Source organism: Catharus ustulatus, chromosome 8, assembly GCF_009819885.2.
Source record: "Catharus ustulatus isolate bCatUst1 chromosome 8, bCatUst1.pri.v2, whole genome shotgun sequence".
NCBI lineage: Eukaryota > Metazoa > Chordata > Aves > Passeriformes > Turdidae > Catharus > Catharus ustulatus.
Window position 1 is genome coordinate 3,278,758 of NC_046228.1, and position 19,344 is coordinate 3,298,101.

The 19,344-nt window shown below is 47.8% G+C and overlaps 1 protein-coding gene across 4 annotated transcripts in view; it reads left to right on the plus strand.

Moving 5' to 3' along the window:
• Positions 1 to 19,344, plus strand: part of CTBP2 (C-terminal binding protein 2) — a 131,389-nt gene that overhangs the window by 105,740 nt on the left and 6,305 nt on the right. For 3 of the 4 annotated variants that reach the window (XM_033065647.2, XM_033065645.2, XM_033065646.2), the window contains 2 exons: positions 15,456 to 15,610; positions 17,142 to 17,286. In XM_033065647.2, coding sequence (XP_032921538.1) covers positions 15,456 to 15,610; positions 17,142 to 17,286 — 300 coding nt within the window. Of the gene's footprint in view, positions 1 to 10,926; positions 11,118 to 15,455; positions 15,611 to 17,141; positions 17,287 to 19,344 lie in introns of those variants that run through there. The other variant, XM_033065648.2, reaches the window with a different exon arrangement.

Genomic DNA, 19,344 nt, shown 5'->3' on the forward strand with positions numbered 1-19,344 from the left:
AAGAATGGATTCTTTTAGTGGCCGCAGCTGGTTTGAATGATCCCCACACTGAACCCATTGACTCCAGGCACTCCTCATGTGAATCACAAGGATGCAGCAACTGGGATTTTGTTTTTGTGCCTGACAGGGGCAGAAGCAGCAGTCACAAGTCGATTGCTTGAGCCCGGGCACACGGCAGGGATGTGCCCTGCACACTCCAGCCCGAGCTGGCAGCAGCAGCGTGCCCCAGCTCACTCTGAATTCAGGAGGCAGAGGAGGGGGAGATGTGTTGCTGTCTGGGTGTCTGTGCTTCATCCTCACCCACACCTCCTGCAGGGCCCCCAGAGAGGACTTGGTGCAGATCCATCCTGTTCATTCAGAGAGAGCTGGAAGAGGAGTTCTTCAAAGATTGGGACCCTTGCGTTACATACAAAACAAAAAAATAACTCATGAAACTCTTCAATATCAGTTGGCAAGACCTTGAGCAAGGCACTAAGATGGATCTGCACCTCTATCAAAGTCTTCTTCCATGGAGCAACAAAACAGCTTGTTTTGGTAAACTCAGGGAATCATTTCCACACCCTGTGACCAATCTTTTTATGGGGGATCTCTCTGTTGGTTTTTAAGCTCAAGGAAAGTCAGTTTGGATTAGGTGTTGGGAAGAAGTTGTTCCCTGGGAGGGTGGGGAGGTCCTGGCACAGCTGTGGCTGCCCCTGGATCCCTGGCAGTGCCCAAGGCCAGGTTGGACATTGGGCTTGGAGCATCTGAGACAGTGGGAGGTGTCCCTGCCATGGATGGGGTGGCACTGGGTGGGATTTAAGGTCCCTTCCAGCCCAAACCATTCTAGAGTCCTGGTTTGATGTTGAGATCAACTTCCAGTAACTTTCTGAAGAAGAATTACCTTTCCTTTTTCCTTCCAAAGGATGAGGGCTTCAGGGAGGCAAATTCTGTCAGCTTGCAGAGAGAGGACAACAGGTCAAGGAAGGCAACTCGTGTTGGACTGAGAATCAGGGAGAGATTTGGGAAAACTCTTGCTAAAAGTAATGCCATTGAATAGAAAGGGGTTTGATAGCAATTAAAAAGCCACCTCTGTATTCTCAAGTATTCTTGGGAAAGTCAGCTGGCCATGTGCTCTGGGCTTTTTTCACAATACTGTTTTTTTCTTTATATTACCAAAGGTATCAGTTAGAGAAATAGATTACACTGAATGCTGTACAGTTATCTCTTGGGTATTTCTGGAATGAATGATGAAAACTCTGAAACTGTAAAATGTTCATTCAGCTGAGTGTCTTGATGAGCACCATGTCTTAACTTCCTCTCTTTGCCACATCACCTGAACCTGCTGATTACAGCAGGGTGGTTCTGTGTCAGGGGCAGCTCTTGGGGGGCTTTGGGACCCCCTCAGACACAGGCACAGTGTAGGGTTGTTGCTGCTGCAAGAGCCTCTTTTTCAAGCTCACAGGGAGTTTTCTCCACACACTCGGTTTGATTTGGTTTGTTTTGTAATTTCTATGATCTAATCAAGTGTATAAACACATAGACAGAGGTGGGATGCATCAGCATCCTTCTTTGCCAGCTGCCTTCTGCTGCAAGGCAGAAAATTCTGTCAGCTTTCTGAAATCTCACCCCTTTCCTTCCCTTCCCCAATCTTATTCTCAGCAAAGAAATTAAACCTGCTCAGTTCATTTTGCCATACCTCACTTTGGTGAGTTCATGGCACAATTTTAAGACTAAATAAATTAATTGAGGCTCTCCATAAGGTGTATAACTACAGCTCTTGGGCTGATAGGTGATGGGTTTTATTGAACCAATAAAATATAGAAAATGGTTCGAGGAAAAGAGCTTACTGCAGTGATATTGTTTAGTGTGATTTACAGTTTTATAACTGTAGGCAAATGTGAAATATTTTTCACTATCTTGGGTATAGTTTATTAGATAAACCTATATCCTGTGCTTACCTACATCAGCAGTGTGATACTGAAGAGACATAAAAATGAAGACATTTTCAGCCCATTAGAGTTAACGTGGTTTCAAGAGCAGTCAGTTTCTCTACAGTTTGGATTTTATTTGTCTCTCAGTGTGCTGAGGATGCCTGCAGGAAATCCCTCCCAGCAGCTGTGGGAGCTGCACTGTAGCAATCCTTGGCATGCATAAGAAAACAAGACACCTTAAATATGAAGGTTGTTGGCCAAAATACCAGCTCGTGAAAAACAGAGAGAAAATGCAGATGTGTGCAGGAATTCTTTGTTGAGCATCCTGATCTGTCTCCTTTAGCTCTTGTTACATTGCTGAGGGTACCCCCATGAGGAAAGCCATGGGGCAAGGTCAGGGCTGCTTCAGGAGGTCCTTAAAGCCCCTGTCTGTGGCCAGAGGAGTGTGGTGGACTTTGAGAGCTCGTGGGCCACAGCCTGGAGCTGGGACAAGCTGGGACTGCAGCGCTACAGCCCCTTCCCAAGGGAGTGGGAGGGCAGGAGACACCCCTGGAGCTCCAGGGTGGGGATCAGTGCTTGGGGAAGAGGTGGGTGTTGAACTGCCATAGCTCAGGAAGAGCTCATCATTCTTGGAATTGAAAAATAAGAATGTGCCAGTGTGTTCTGTGGATTAATGAAGATGAAATGTGCTGTATAAATACATCAGGAGCGTGATCGTGCCGTTACCCCTTGGGCTACTCTGGCTCGCAAGGAGAAAAGGTTGATTTGTATTTGTAGATGATTTTGCTTGCTCTGCCAATGCTCATTTTTGTTTTAATATGAAAGCCAAGCAGTGTGTGTTTCTTTTGCTCAAAGATGGAGCAGATTAGCAAAGATTTTTCTAGATTATCGTCGTTTAAATAGCTCTGGTTTAAGATAAATGTTTCAACTACAGTTACTTATTAGTGATACTATTTTAAACACTGATGATAAATTAGGGAGGTTGTAAGCTCTATTATTCAAGGATCTGTGCAATATTTGGACACTGAACATGGTTTTCCATAAACCAGAAGTCACTGGTGTGCAGGCTGGGGTCCCTCTGGCTGGGGTGGGAGAGGGGGAGATGAAGCAGCTTCAGGATTTACAAAATGATGAGGATTTAACCTTGCTTTGACTCCAGCCCACCCTGGGCACAGAGGAAAACCCCGTGTGGAACCCTTGGTGGGGTGACCATCACTTGTGCTGGCAGGTCACAGGGTGAAGGGGCACCTTGGTGTCACAACACTGGGACTGTTTTCAGTCAGCATTGCCCAGTCCCCTGTTTGAAATGAAAATGTGCAATGTGTGGCTGGGGATTATCACTAATCCACAGAACGTTTTAGGGTCAGGGATAAGAAAAAATGTTAGGTATGTTCTCACCCATTCCTGTGCATGCTGGGGTTTGTTTCATCCTCCAAAGCTTTGAGAAGACTGAGAAGGTGGGATGGGGTGCCCAGAAGCACCTCAGCTTCCTCCTGGGTCCTTACTCAGAGCTTCTGTCCACTGTACCAAAAGAAATCCCTTCCCAAATGTCCTTTGAGAATTTTGGGGGGAGTTTTGGCTGTTTCCAGCCCTGTTTGGGTCCATGGGCTCTTGTCCAGACCTGCAACCCGTGTTTTGCAGCCAGGCAGGAATGCTAGTGGCCAGGAAAAGGCTGATAAAGAGGGAAAGTAGAGAATGGGAAAGTTAATCATTGAACTTTCTGTTATCTTTATTCAGCTTGGAAAACTGAAGCCAGACAAGGTTTGCAGGGAGAGATAATATCCTTTATTAGAGCAGCTTGTATAGTTAGGAAAAACCCCATGTGCTTCTGGGACCACATGCTTTTCCTCAGAACTCCACAATTGCACATTGCATTAAAAATAAAATAAATTTAATTTTCAAAAGGTTCAGCGGATATTTGAAAGAACTGAATTTAAAAGCAACTTACAAAGGAAAAAAAAAAATCTCATTTGGTTTAATTTGATTTGAACGTTTCAAGAAAGATTTAATAGCTCTGAATTACAAAAGACTTCTATTCTGGCTGCAAATTTACTCATAGGAACATGACATCTGTGTACCAAAGGGTGCCCAGGGCAGTGCTGGAGCCCTCATCCCTGGAGGGTTTAAGAACCATGTAGATGGGGCACTGGTGACCTTGAATGGTTGACTTGATGATTTTCAAGCTCTTTTCCAACCTAAATGACTCCATGATTGTATGAAGTCAAAATTTCTACATTTAGCCTCATTTTGTGTGAAATCCCCATACCTATGGTCATGCTCTCATTTCTTCCTGGAATGGCCCCAAGGCCCTTTGCACACAGGAGTTATTGGTGAGCAACCAGTGAGGCTCTGCTGAGCTCCAAAGTCAGAAGGGTTAAGAAGAGTGAGTTTGATACACAGAGTTCCCTGCTCTGACCACCCCTTTTTTTCCCCCTCAGTCTAAAAAAATGCTGAAATGATAATATTCTAAGTGAGTTTGTAAATAATCAGTGTATTGTTATTAATCAAGGCAATTTCTCTGTTCCAGGAGATAAGACATTATTGTTAATAATAACCTTTCCTGTGAGAGGTTTTGCATGCTCACCCTGACCTCGTGAAATCTCCAGCCTACAATTCAATTTTGTTTCCTTTTTTCATTTTTGAGTGGATTTTTAATATTTTTTTTCTTTTTTTTTGATAGCCTGCTACATCATCCAGTACACCAATTTAAAATTCCCTCAATCCAGCTTAGTCTCAGCTGTATTAATGTATGGCTCGAGGGCACAGATAGCTAAAAAGGACTGTATTGTGTGGCATCTCTAAAATCTCTTTTCTGAGAAGTTGGATAAAGAGACTGAGGTTTCTCAGGGCAGGTTTTAGGTTGTTGTTTTTTTTTTCCCCAGCTGAGTGAGCAGCCCTGCAGGTGGCTCAGTGAGAAGATGTCAGGCCAGGAGATGTTCTGGACCCCGTGTCACCCCATTCCTGTGAAGCTTTCAGAAAATGCTGCTCTGAGAAGGTGGCTGCAAGCACAGTGTGGGATCCTTCATCATTTTCCTGATGGATCTCGGGAGACAGCTTTACAGCAATATTGAAAATAATCAAATATATTAGATAGGGAACATGGGTTGAAGCAGGAGTGATTTTCTCTTCAATATTTTTTCTAGGATATCATAGAGCTCTGTCTTCTTAATGCAGTCATGCTTGGGAAATCCTGCCTGAGTGGGCACCCAGAAAATGTTGGAGTTGATGGAATCATGGAATGGTTTGGGTTGGAAAGGACCTTTAAAGGTTGTGCAGTCCCATCTCCTGCCATGAGCAGGGACACCTTCAGCCAGGCCAGGTGGCTCTGAGCCCCACAAGGGATCAGCCTCCCTCCTCAAACTGTTCCTTGAAGGACACAAAGGAGAGCAGCTGGGGTTTGGTGGTCACTGCCAAGCCCAGAGCTTTGTTTGCTCTGATTTTATGGTTCTGGGCTGCTTGAAGTGTCAACAGGAATGTAAAGTGTGCCCTGTTTGTTTTTTTAAAGTGCAACCATGATAAAATCCTATGATAGACCTGTAAAGCTTTTGTTGTAAAAGTAAATCAACTTTAGTAGCAAGTAAGTTGTAGTTAAGTGCTTTTGAGTGTTGGTATTTAGGGGTTTTTTTCTCACTTAGTTATAATCTGGTGCTAGAGGGAAGTGAGGGTGTTGATCTCAGGGAAATGAGTGGGATTTGCAGGCATTGAGCACCTCTCAGGACCTTCCAGGCTTATTCCCCTGCTCACACATCTCCATCCTTTCTGCACTTGGAGGAATTGGTCCCAAATCCCTCGAAGAGCGATGGGACAGCACAGAGGAGCTGCGGGTACAGACTGGGATGGGGAGAGAAACAGGGAAAAAATGAAACAAGAAACTAGGACACAGAAAATCAGGAGCAGTGGGAACATGGCAATACTTGGGCTTCCTGCCTGTGCTGAGGGTTCCTTCCCTGGATCTTTGCCTTGGGGATGTGGGAGAGCAGAAAGTTGCCAAAGGTCCGGCGGCCTCGGCCGAAATGTTCCCGCTGTGGCTGTGGGGGCTCCAGGAGGGGTGACCTCACATCAGGGTCACCGAACAGACGGGTCCAGCTGGGCTTGTGCGCTTGGCCAGCACCCAGGAGCTATTTTAGGAGCTCTTAGAAGGGCTTGGCAGGAGCTGTGGGTTTGCAGTGAGCTCTCAGTTCTCCTGCAGGGGCCAGCGGGCATCGCGCAGGCTGTGCAGGAACTCCTGGCAGCACACCCAGCTCACAGGGCTCAGGGACACCCAGAGACTTTCTACCCTTTGAATGAAGGTGCTGGAGGTTTCCAGGTGGATTTAAAGGATTGGAGTCATCCCTTACCCCAGGCCAGAGCTTTGGCTGCTCCCTGGTCCATCCACAGCACATGCAGGAGGGGCTGAGGCGGCTGCCAGCTGCTCTTGGCACTCTGTGCTTGGCCAGAAATTGCTTTGGGGAGGCTCCTGAAGTCAAGCTGGGCTCTCACTGAAGGCTCCCACGTTGCCCATATGGAAAAAGTGTGAGGAAAAGCCTGGGCTGGATCCTTGGGGCGTTGTTGTCCCTTCTGGCTGTAAATGAGTGACTGGAGATGACAACAGCTGCAGGTGGACATGGAAATGAGGATTTATCTCCCAAAAGGCTCTCCAGGCTCCCACCCCAGCAAAGCAGCCTTGTCTGTCCAGAGACAGAAACTCCTCCAGTGCTGTCTCAAGCCTCTTCTGGGATCTAAGCCTCCAGCAGATCTCAGGAATGCCAGCAGCAAAGCAGAGATGCTCAGAGGAAGCTCTGCTGCTTAAAGATCAACAGCTCTTTCTGTCCAGCACAGTGGGAAAGATATCAGTGGCTAACAGCACCATTTAATTGCTACAACTAGCTCCCAACATGGCCTTTCCTTTGTTTTCCATTCAGAATCTCTCATTATCAATGTGCAAATACAAAGTTCTGGTGGCACACAGATTGAATCCTTTCTGCTTCCCAAAACTGGATCCAAGTGCTTGCTTTAATACTTTACCTTTTTTTTTTTTTTTTTTTAATTTGAGGGAATTTCCAGTGTAAACCACAGGGCTGTCAGTGGTGTGTGTGGGTGCTGAAGCCAGGTTTGCACCCCTCAGTGCTGCTGGGCTGTGGACAGCCCTGCTGCTGGTCAGGCTGCAGAATTCCAGGCTGTCCCTGTGCCAGGGCTGTCACTGCAAGTCGACAGGCTCATCTTTAGCCTTGATTTCAATCCCTCATATTCCAAAACGTCTTTACAGCCTCTGAATCCCTCGGGGCAATTTGAAGTTTGAGCAGCCTCCTGCCCAGATGGCCGATATCAGCAGCTCTCCCCTGGCAGCAGCATCCTTCTCTTGGGTTTATTTATTTTATCTTTTCAATCAAAAACCGTAAAAAACCAACCAAAAACCAAAACAATGAAAGCTGCCCGTTTCCTGGAGCAGCTCGTGTGTTTTTTACTGCTGTAATTTGTTTCCATTTGGATGGAAAGGGAAAAGATAAATGGATAAAGAGGGCAGGGAGGGACCCAAAGGAGAGCTGGCATGGGATGTTGTCCCTGGTGCATGATGCTGTGTGGCTGGAATGTGGGGTTCAGAGGTGAATGTCCCACCCATGAAAATAAAGGAAATATCCTGCAGCTGAAGTGCAGCACAGGAGAGAGTGCTGGATAATATCAGGAAAGCTGCCCACTGAGCACCAGGAACACAGCTTGTTCCCAGCACAGGCCTTAGTAATGGAGCATACTCAAGGAGAATTTATTGGGGTTTTTTTTGCTACCTTCTCTGTAGTTTTTTTTAAGGTGAGCTGCAAAGATCACCCCTGGGCAGTGGGACAGTTTGAGGGTCTGTGTGGTGTCTGAATCCTGACCACCAAACAAACCCTGAGCTTTTCTCCTCTTTCTCCCATCCCTTTCTTACCAAAAAAAAAAAAAACCCACACATCACACACACGCACACAAAAAAAGAATACAGGAATCTGAGCTGCTCTGAGCAAGCAGTTTCTCTCCCAGGTGCTTCTTTTAGCCTTCTTGGTAGCATCCCTCCCTCAGCACCCCATATGGCCTCTCCCATCTGCTCTGCTCTGCCTCTCCCGTGCCCTGGCAGCTCCCACTGCCTCCCTGCTTTTGCCATCCCATCCATCCATGCCCTGCTCTGCTCTCCCCCTTCTCAGGGTCTCTGCATGGCCCTTGGGCCAGCACATCCCTTGGGCACCCCTGTCTCCATCACCTTGTGTGACCATCAGGAGTTTCGTGTTTAGCTCCTCTTGAAGTCCCTCCTTGGTGTTTGGTGTTCATAGACACAGATTTACCAACCTGGCAATGTGGGAATAACCCAAACACCCCCATTTTGATATATGGCAGAGGCCATGCATTGCTCTGCTATTACTCTTTTAACACCAGTCCATGTCCTTGCAGCTGTGTGTACAGTGAGATTTAGTTCAGCCCAGAGAGAATTCCAGAGATGAGCACTCCAGAGTTTTGCCCTAGAGCTGCATCCCCATGGCATCAGCAGGGTATCCCAGTGCTTTAATGGGGGGACACAGAAGGAGGTGTTTCTGGTGTGTGTACCTGCAGGAATTCAAACAAGAATAAGAAAATGCCATGTATATTTATATTTTAACTGAGCATTTCTCTGTGGCTGCTGTGTCTGTGGTTCAGCTGGGGACTGTAACCACGGTGCTTGGATAAGGATATTGTTTTATATGGGAACTTCCTATGAATTTTTAAAAATCCTTTCTTCAAGGAAGCCCTGAAAAGTTATCTGGGAAGGGAACTGGCCAAAATCCAGCTCTTGTGTGCTGACTGGATGAAACATGCTGGAGAAGCCAGGGCTTTGCACAGGCTCTTCTCAAAAGCAGGTCCAAGTTTTCTCCTTTCCAGCAGAGCAGGATGGGCCTTGTTGCTCTTTGCCCATCTCTCTGGAGCTCAGGAGTTTCTCTGAAACATGATTTTCCTCACCAGAGGGGGCTGCCATGAACCTGTGGGTGTTTCCAGTTGCTCCCCTTTGCCATCATCCCTCTTGTCCACAGCAGCCCTGGCTGTGAGCCTGGAACTCCAGCATCAATTCAAACACCTGGATCTCTACTGAAGGAGAAGATTCTGCACTCTTTCCCTGGTAGGATCCTGGCAGCTTCAAAAATGCTTTGCTTTTAAAATACAAAACAATCTATGACTGTTTATAAAATATATACTTGATGTCACTTCCAAAACATGCTCTGTGTTTGTGTGGCTTCTGTCTGCACAGTACCAAGTGCCTCCAGACTATTTGCAGTTTAGAAAAAACAGTAAATATCTGTTTGGGTTTTTTGCCCTTATTTCTAAGAGGTAAGACTTGTGTCCTATTTCATTTTTGCATGTACATTCATTATGAGAAGCATTTTTAACAGGAAAAATGGAATGAAAGAACATCCCTGGTGAGCACTTTGTGGGGGAGGTTGGTCCTCTGTGTCCTGCAGCATCACAGTGCTTTCCCAAAACATCCCCATCCTCACAGAATCACTCAGTGGCACCTGTGCCACTCACCTTGGTGCTTGCAGGGAGTGGGAACCTCTGGAAAGGCACCTTGGGACTTTGGCTCTCCAGTTTGTAATGCAGAGGTGACAGCTGGGACAGCAAATCTGTGGGGAACTTCAGGTGTTTAAGCAATTTTTTGTGTTCAGGAGAAAGATGTGCCTAAATCCCCTTGTCCTGTAGTCAGAGACTGGATTTTAGGAGACTGACAGATCTTTTGATGTCAGTGTTACAACTCAGCACTAACTCCAGGTAACAAACCTTTGTTCTTCTTATTCCTGCCATTGTGCAGCAGGCTGTGTGTGCACAGGATGATGCTGTTTGAACCAGCAGAATGGTGATTAAATAGGGGACAGAGTAACACAGTGCTGATGGTGGTGAACAGGACTGAGGCACAGATTTTTTTCTTATTTCTTGGATGGGGATTGTCTGTAGCTGTTGGTGCTGCTGGCAGTGACAATGGCAACTGCAAAGAGGGAAAAACAACTGCTCCAACAACTGCTCCAAGCCATGGGACACTGCACAGGGTCAGCCTGCCCTCATTCTCCACAGCAGCAGTGCCCTGTGTACTCCTGACAGAGTGTGGGATTGGAATGACAATTATAAAGTCATAAAACATCCTGAGCTGGAAGGGACTCGCAGGCATCATCGAGTCCAGCACCCCAACAATCCACCCTGGGCATCCCTGGCAGTGCTGTCCCAATTCCTGGAACTCTGGGGCTGTGCCCTGGGGAGCCTGGGCAGTGCCAGCACCTCTGGGGAAGAACCTTTCCCTAAAATCCAACCTAAACCCACTGACCCAGCTGCAGCCATCCCTCAGTGACGTGGGGCTGCTCTTACCTATTGGGACAAACTGGGCAGGACCAGGAGATGGACGTGTCCAAGATGTGGATCCTGCCAGCAATCGAGTGTCATTTCTGATGCTGAAAACCAGTGGATTGGCACATCAAGAGAGAATTTGGCTCTTGGTTTCTGGGTGCAGCTGGGATCAGCTTCCCCCAGTGCTTTGTGTTTGTTTTCGAGGTGCTGCTCAAGGCTATCAGCCTTTTTCAGGAGCCACGCTCTGCATGGAAAGAAAGGCATGTTTCATTTTTAAGTTGGGGGAAAAAAAAAAAAAAAGAAGCCACGCACACAAAAAAAACCCAAACAAACATAAAGCGCAGCGTGGCACAGATTAAATCCATTTGAGACAACTCGGAAAAAAAAAAAAAAAAAAAACCCGTCGTATGTGCAAGTCAATAGGAGGAGGGGAGTGGAAAGGGGAAAAGCAACTGTGACATATACAAACCCTTTAGTGTGCATAGCATAAGATTTTTTGGCTGGCACTCACATGATTTTATTCAAGGGCTGGGAAAGAACTACGATTAGTTAAAAGCTTCGGCAAAGTCTGGAGGGAGTGCTCTGAAGAGTTGGGAGCCGCGCAGAGGTGACTGTAACTCCTCTGGCAATCGCAGACCATTCTTCTGGGGCTCGGCACAAAAGCCTTTTCTTTTCCCTCCGTGTTCAAAGAGACATTTGTCTTGAGATGTCGCAGCTGTGGGCCGCGGGACCGCTTGTTTGAAGATTCCCCCTGGTAGACGAGAGGAGAGGCGTCGCTCTGAGAAGTGGTAGTATTTTATCGTGTGTGGGTCCCCCTTCCTCCTCCCTCCCTACTCCTCCACTGCCATGTGTGGCTTTTAATAAGAAGAAGAATGTGGAGGCAACATTTTCCAGGCAAGGGGAAATTTCCTGTTTCTTTTCTGTTTGTTTAATAAAGTGTGTAGCTGACTGTAAAACTGTAGCTACTTGGTTGCGAGCGGGTAATTCAGGAGAGTGTCAGGATCGCTTCTTGATGCACTTTTATATACTGCAGGGCAACATGTTTAAAGCCTTTTTTTTTCCTCTTTTTTTTTTTTTAATTTTTATTTTAATGTTGCGTGGCGCAGGCAACTGAGATTAATAAGAATTAGGCGAATGGCTTCTGCTTTTGTTTCGGTGAGATAGTACCAGCCGTCTTGCGGTCACACAAAGGCTGCCATTTAGCAGGGAGCACTCCCTAATTCTCTTGGCAGGGGTGCCATTGGGATCGGATACAAGTGGGTGGCAAAGGGGAGGAGCGGCAGGAAAGGACAAGCAGGCTTTGTGTATTAAAAATGAAACAAAAGCACTTTATCCGCGGGGCTGCGTGCAACAAGCGGCGCTGCCTGTGAGCCGGGGTGGAGTTTGAGTTCTCTCTGCCTGCAAAACCTTTCTGCTATTTTTTTTTTTCCTCCTCTTCCTTAGCAAGCTCTTCCCACACTGCTGGCCAGGCTCTGCAGGCGGCTGAAAACGCCTAAAAAAAAAATGTATTGAACAATACTTGCCCCAACTTTGCAGGAACAGCTAGGGGGGGTTCTCAGCAAAAATCAGCTTCAGATGGCGTGGGAAGCACCAAAATTGGGAGGCACCGAAATTGGGGAGGCACCAAAATTGGGAAGCAGCAAAATTGGGAAGCACCAAAATTGGGGAGGCACCAAAATTGGGAGGCACTGAAATTGGGGAGGCACCAAAATTGGGAGGCACCGAAATTGGGGAGGCACCAAAATTGGGGAGGCACCAAAATTGGGAGGCACCGAAATTGGGAGGCACCGAAATTGGGAAGCACCGAAATTGGGAGGCACCAAAATTGGGAGGCAATTCCCGAAATTGGGAGGCAGAGCTGGTCCCAGCCCAGCCCCGAGGAGAGCTGGTACCCAGCTCTGCAGGGCTGGTGATGCTCGTGGTTTGCACAGCGTTGTACCCTCGGTTTGGCGCAGCGAAAGGGTTAATAGCTGCGAGGTTTTATCGCAATTTCGGGGGGAGTGGCTGCTGTTTAATTACTTTCTGATCCGTGGCATACCTCGTTGTTAATGAAGCAGTCCCCCGCAGAACAAACGTGCTGTGAGAGCCGGGTGGTTCGGTTTTGTCACCCAAACGTGTTGGTTTGGATGTGTTTGTGCAGAGGAATGGATGCAGAGCGTGTGGAAGGGTGGGCAAGGAAAACAGAGCACGGTTTAAGCTCCAAACCTGCCAATGGTTTTTATTAAAATGTAATTTCCATACATTATGCACTTCATCCTGTATTGATTTGCTTCAGAACTTCCCTTGTGGAGCTGAAATAAATTCCCTCCTTGAAGGAGAGAAAGGAGAGCAGTTCCTGTGAGTACCTCACGGGTTCCAGCCACATTCATCCTCAGTGACTGCACTTGAGTGTGTGGGCAAGGGTGACGTGCCTAAGAAGCCTGTGTCATCATGCACAATTACATCCCTAATCCCAAGCAAAGACACAGATGCTGTTTCAAAAAAAAAGGGGAAAAAAAAAAAAGCTGTGTTTCGTTTGACTTTCAAAGAAGCTTATGTAAGGGCAGCATAATAAACCTGTTATTTTGGGGCTTGGATTAAATGTCAAAGTTTCAGATAACCTGTGGTTTCATCTTCCACTTGCCACGCTCACAGGAAGCCACTCCAGCCTCTGTGTGCCCACTGCTCTGCCTTGAGGATGGTCCTGGTCCCTGGTGGGCTCCAAGCTTGGGGACAGGGCTGGTGGCCACCAGGGCTGGCACCACCTTGGCCCTGCTTCAGATTCCTTTTTATTTGCAGTTGTGCTGTGAGGCTGGCAGGTGATGCTCTAAGCCTTGGAGATCATACACATTAGTAAGCATTTAAGTCAGTGTTATAATTCACTTGCTTGTTAACCTGAGAAAATAATCTAGCTGGGGTGCAGTGCTGCTCAGAGGGATTGTGTAAGCACTGGGAGATTTGGGCATGTTTTTATTCTTGCTTATCTGCTTATCACAAGCTTCTTTCCCTCATCCAGATCGTCTCGGCACCCTAGCCTGCCTACTGACACACTTGCACTCCCATCTGGATGAAATGCATGCAGACATAATGGATTACTTCCAGTAATGGAGACCTCAGTAGGGAAGGGGGAGGGAAGGACCAGTTCCAAAAGCACCCACCTGTAATGCTGAAAACCTTCAGTCAGGTCTGCTGGCTTGGTGTGTTCTTCATTTCTTTGAGCAGACTCAATAGAAAAGGAATGGAAAGCCACTGAACCCACTCCATTAAACCTGCTTGTTTCCATGGAGTTATTTTTTTCCATGTGAAATGAGTGTAGCTGTGGGAGTGTGGCAGCAGTGCAGGGTCTGGGGTTCATCAGTGTGAGCTGTGAGTAGTGCCCATGTCTGTAACATCCACATCAGCTGGGAGAGATTCTCCCACAAAATACCCCAGAACAGCCCCATGGAGTTCCCTCAGCCAAGTCCTGTTCTTGTCCCCCTGACCAGCAGAACCACTGCATTTAAAGACCAGACAGATGTTGGCTGGTAGCCCTGACAGGTTCCTGTGCAGAAGTGGAGTTTCATAAGGAGAGGCTTTGCTGGGGCTGCTTGTGTGAGGGTTTGGGGATTCAAACCCAGCCCCAGCCATCTCATGGTGCAGCAGCAGAAGTAAAGCACCACAGTATACCCAGAGCACCTGGCCCCATCACCTGTGCTCTGCCCAGAAACTGCCTGGGCAGCTGAGAAAGATACCTGAGATATTTCATAGGGTCCTAATATAATAAACACCTTTACTGAAAGGGAGGTGTTGAAATTTCTAAGTGACTTGTCCCAAAATGAACCAGTTAATCCCCAGCAGAGCAATAAATAGGATATAAAATTCAGCCTTCTGTGTCCCTTGGTGGTGATCAATTCCTTCCTCATCTCAGAGGAGAATGTTGGGTTTGCAAAGATGAGCTTTGCTGTTCCCATGAAACCTCTGGTAGCTGGTAATACATCAGAGTATAACCTTCTGTGCTAAAGAGCTCTTCAGTGTCCTGCTCTTCTTATGATTTTCCAGTAATCCTATTTTTTGAGTGATTCTGTTTGGACTTGTTCTTCTGAGGTGGTCAGAATGGTGAAGCCATTCCCTAAAAAACCAGGGGCAAAACCGCAGCTGTGTTCCTGCAGAGTATTGCAGTCCCTTGGGCAGACCTGACCCCGTGTTGCTGCTGTCCCTGGCCCTGCTGTGCAGGGTGTCCCCAGTGCTGCTGCCCCTGGGCTGCAGGAGCCCTGTGCAGGGCCCTCTGTAAACCCCAGAGTGTAAACCCCACTGTGTAAAACCCACCTCAGTGTAAACCCCACTGTAAATCCCACAGTGTAAACCCCCCTGTGTAAAACCCCACAGTGTAAACCCCATTGTGTAAAACCCTACTATAAACCCCACTGTGTAAACTGTGCTGTAAGCCCCACAGTGTAAACTCCCCTGTGTAAAACCCCACTGTGTAAAACCCTTCACAGTGTAAACCCCACTGTAAACCCCACAGTGTAAAACCCCCCAGAGTGTAAACCCTGCTGCAAACCTCGCTGTGTAAAACCCTTGTGTGTAAAACCCCCCAGTGTAAACCCCACAGTGTAAAACCCCCCAGTGTAAACCCCACAGTGTAAAATCCCACAGTGTAAAACCCCCTGTGTAAACCCCACTGTGTAAAACCCCACAGTGTAAACCCCCCAGTGTAAAACCCCCCAGTGTAAACCCCCCAGTGTAAACCGCACAGTGTAAAACCCCACAGTGTAAAACTCCCTGTGTAAAACCCCCCACAGTGTAAACCCCCTGTGTAAACCCCTCAGTGTAAAACCCCACAGTGTAAACTCCCTTGTGTAAACCCCCTACAGTGTAAAACCCCACAGTGTAACCCCCACTGTGTAAACCCCACAGTGTAAACTCCAGAGTGTAAACCCCACTGTGTAAAACCCTCCACAGTGTAAACCCCACAGTGTAAACCCCACTGTGTAAACTCCACAGTGTAAACCACCCTGTGTAAAACCCCACAGTGTAAAAAACCCCACAGTGTAAATCCCACAGTGTAAAACCCCACTGTGTAAATCCCACAGTGCAAATCCCACTGTGCAAACCCCACAGTGTAAAACCCACAGTGTAAACCCCTCTGTGTAAAACCCCCCAGAGTGCAAACCCCACTGCAAACCCCGCTGTATAAACCCCCCTGTGCAAACCCCACTGCAAACCCCTCTGTATAAACCCCCCTGTGCAAACCAAGCCCCGCTGTGCCCGCAGGTATCCGCCCGCAGATCATGAACGGCCCCATGCACCCCCGGCCCCTGGTGGCACTGCTGGATGGCAGGGACTGCACTGTGGAGATGCCCATCCTGAAGGACCTGGCCACGGTGGCCTTCTGTGACGCACAATCAACTCAGGAGATCCACGAGAAGGTACCGGGAGAGGTGGGGAGGGCTGGGGGCAGCGGGATCTGACAGTGCTCTTCCACATCCTTAAAGTACCTGGGAGCCTAAAGGAGCTCCAGGAGAGCTGAGAGGGTTTGGACAAGGAGTGGAGCAGCAGGACATGGGGTGAGTGGATACTGGGGAGGAATTGTTCCCTACGAGGGTAGGGAATTCCCAGATTTGCTGTGGCTGCCCCTGGATCCCTGGAAGTGCCCAAGGCCAGGCTGGATGGGGCTTGGAGCAGCCTGGGATAGTGGAAAGTGTCCCTGCCCATGACAGGGGTTTGGAAAAATGAGCTCCCTTCCAAACCAGACTGTGATTGTTTGATTTTTTGAGCAGAAAGTGTACAAAGCTGCACTTTGTGTCAATCAGCAGATAACATCAACAGAAGCCACTGCAGATTAAAATTCATTCAGGCTGTTTTAGAAGCCAGATGTTATTTTGGAAAAAAAAAGTCACTTTATCTCTTTGCATCAGGTTTTTCACATCAATGTTATTAACGTTTCTCATGTTTTTTGAAGTCTGTGGTGCTGCTGCTGTGGCTTTGCTGGCACCATCCCAGATGCAGCTGGGGGCTCTTCACAGGTTTTGGGTGCACCTCCAGCAGCTCCTTCCTCTCCAGGGGGACTGGAGGAGGTTTGGGAATCATTCAGGCAGATCCATGCAGTGTGGATGAGTGTTTCTGCTTGGAAGCTCAACTACATGTAAATACTTCTCTTACAAGTATTGTTTTAGATACCTCAAAGGAGGTTTGAAGTGGTGAGAAATCACTCACAAGAACTGGGAAAAAGGAATGCAAACAGCATCAGTGCTGGTCTTCGCAGATATTAAATTTGGGGGAAGGAGAATGGGAGTTTTTTGTGAGACATTGATAGATGAGCCAGGCTTGGGGGGTTTGGATGAGTCTTGGGTTTCCAGAGCACTGAGGCAGCTTGTGGTGAGGACCTGGATCTTCACTGAAGGGGACAAAGCCCAGCCCTGTAAGACTCTGCATCCTCTGCAGAGCTTCTCAGGTCCTTGAGCAGAGCCAGGAAAGGTGGATGTGACTGGTGTGGCCAGGTTTGGACATGCACAGAGGTCAAGCTGTTGGGAGTGTCACACAGTCCTGTTCAAACCCAGCAGACACTGCTGCAATTCCTTTCCAACAGCAGAATTACTGCTGCTTGGAAGCAGAGGGATTTGCAGATAACCACCTGGAAAAGGCTCCAGGTGAGAGACAAACATGATTTTCATCTGCCTGGTCTGCTCAGATGTAGCACCATAATTTTCAGGCATTCACCAAATCCATTCCCTAAGGTGCTGGTGGGTCACACCCCTGCGGGGTTTGGTGACACCTGGCTCAGACAACAGGCCAGCAGTGAAAATGTCTAACTCACTGTGTCATATTCCTGATTCCTGAGCTTCCCAGGAGCCCCCAGGTGTGCCAGGCTCCTGTGTTGTGTTGCAGGTGTTGAATGAAGCCGTGGGGGCCACGACGTACCACACCCTCACCCTGACCTGGCTACTGTGTGTGTTGCAGGTGTTGAATGAAGCTGTGGGGGCCATGATGTACCACACCATCACCCTGACCCGGGAGGACCTGGAGAAGTTCAAGGCCTTGCGGGTCATCGTCCGAATAGGCAGCGGCTACGACAACATCGACATCAAGGCTGCTGGGGAGCTCGGTAGGTCCCAGCTCTGCGCCCTGGCTCCTTCCCCTGCCCTTCCAGCCCTTTAAAATCACCACAAGGAGCTGCTGCTTCCATGGGACCATGCTGGCACAGCAGAGTTCCAGGCAGGACCTCCATTCAGCCCCTAAAATTACAGGCGCAGTTTACGTTTTTTGCACACAGAGAATATTACGAGAAGAAAACTTGACCATGAAGTGAACAAAACTGAGCAGTTTTAGAAAGCAGCTTTTGGGTTCATATCATGTTAAAATTTCCCTTCATTCCTGCACTTTTCCAGGTGCCCCCTCATACTGCTGGATATTTGTATGGCTATTCTATTTCTGGCACAGGAGAGTTGATACAGCTTTAGAAAAATTGGAGGAAGGGTGTTTTATTACATTTTGTTAAGCAAGATCAGTCCCTTGATCTGAGCTGGTTCTGAGTCATGCCTGCTCTGCTGGGAAGGCACTGTGTTGGATGGTGGAGCAGGAATTGTGTGTTGTGTTGTTGCCATCTCCTTTGCCATCTCATCAAAGGTGCCTCAGGAACTTGAAAAAGGCTTTTAGTGTGGATTGTCCAAAACAGGGAGAGTCATGTTGTCAGACAGTGCTGGGGCCACCCAGTTTCCAAACTGGTTTGGGTGGTCACAGACTTTTGGCTGCACTTCCCCAGCTGCAAGAGCTTAATTGTATCCCTGGTTTTAGCAGCTGAGTTACAACAGGCTTTACTCATCCCAAGATTCAGTCTGTGGAGCAGCCCTGCAGTGGTGTTTGGGATGTGTTGTATTAAAGGTTATCTCTGGGGAAGTGAAGAATAACAGCCATTCCACCTGAGCCGTTTCACAGAGATAATTGCGATAAGAGAGTCTCAAATAGTCATTCCTAAAAAAAGCAATTCTCAATATAGGGAATTGTTTTCTTTTTTCAAGAGAACAGTGTCTCCTCAGTCTAATGGTTTCTTCATGTTTTTAACTCTTATTGTTATTATCCATTATAACAATGTTCTGAGGCTTTGAACATCAGGAAAGGAAAGATATAACGAATAAAGTAATGGGATACTGCAGCATAATCCTTCTTTTTTTACTTGGCAAATTGGGTGGCCAAATGATGTGGTTTCGAGTAGAAAATGTAATGACTCCCCACAAATGTAGCGTAAAGTTTAATTGGTATTGCTTTCCATAAGGTACTTTTTAAACTGTGCAGTCAATCAATGACCGGTGCCTAAACCACGGTGCCAGGGCCACCCACTGGCTGGGCTGGGCACCAGTTTGGACCCATTACAGTGATCCAGAATGGGCTGGGCACCAGTTTGGACCCATTAAAATGGTCCAGAACGGGCTGGGCACCAGTTTGGACCCATTAAAATGATCCAAAACCCAGCAGCCCCAGAATGGGAGGATGGGGCTGAACCATCATCATCCTTGGGTGTTTAAGGGGCTCAGAGTAAATATCAATGTAAGGAGCTTGTAGGAAGGGCAGCTGGGAGTCCTTGCATTCCATAAATGGGTCCCTTAGACATGGGACAGAAGCTGGCTGGGCTGGGCACCAGTTTGGACCCATTAAAATGGTCCAGAACCCAGAACCCAGCAGCCCCAGAATGGGAGGATGAGGGTTGAATCATCATCATCATCATCTGTGGGTGTTTAAGGGGCTCAGAGTAAATATCAATGTAAAGAGCTTGTGGGAAGGGCAGCTGGGAGTCCTTGCAGTCCCTAAATGGGGCAGGGGACAGGAGCTGGCAGGGCTGGGCACCAGTTTGGACCCATTACAATGATCCAGAACCCAGAACTCAGCACCCCCAGAATGGGAGGATGGGGTTGAACCATCATCATCCTTGGGTGTTTAAGGGGCTCAGAGTAAATGCCAATGTAAGGACTTGTGGGAAGGGCAGCTGGGAGTCCTTGCATTCCCTAAATGGGGCAGGGGACGGGAGCTGTCAGGGCTGGGCACCAGTTTGGACCCATTAAAATGGTCCAGAACCCAGAACTCCTAGAATGGGAGGATGGGGCTGAACCATCATCATCATCCCTGGGTGTTTAAGGGGCTCAGAGTAAATACCAATGTAAGGAGCTTG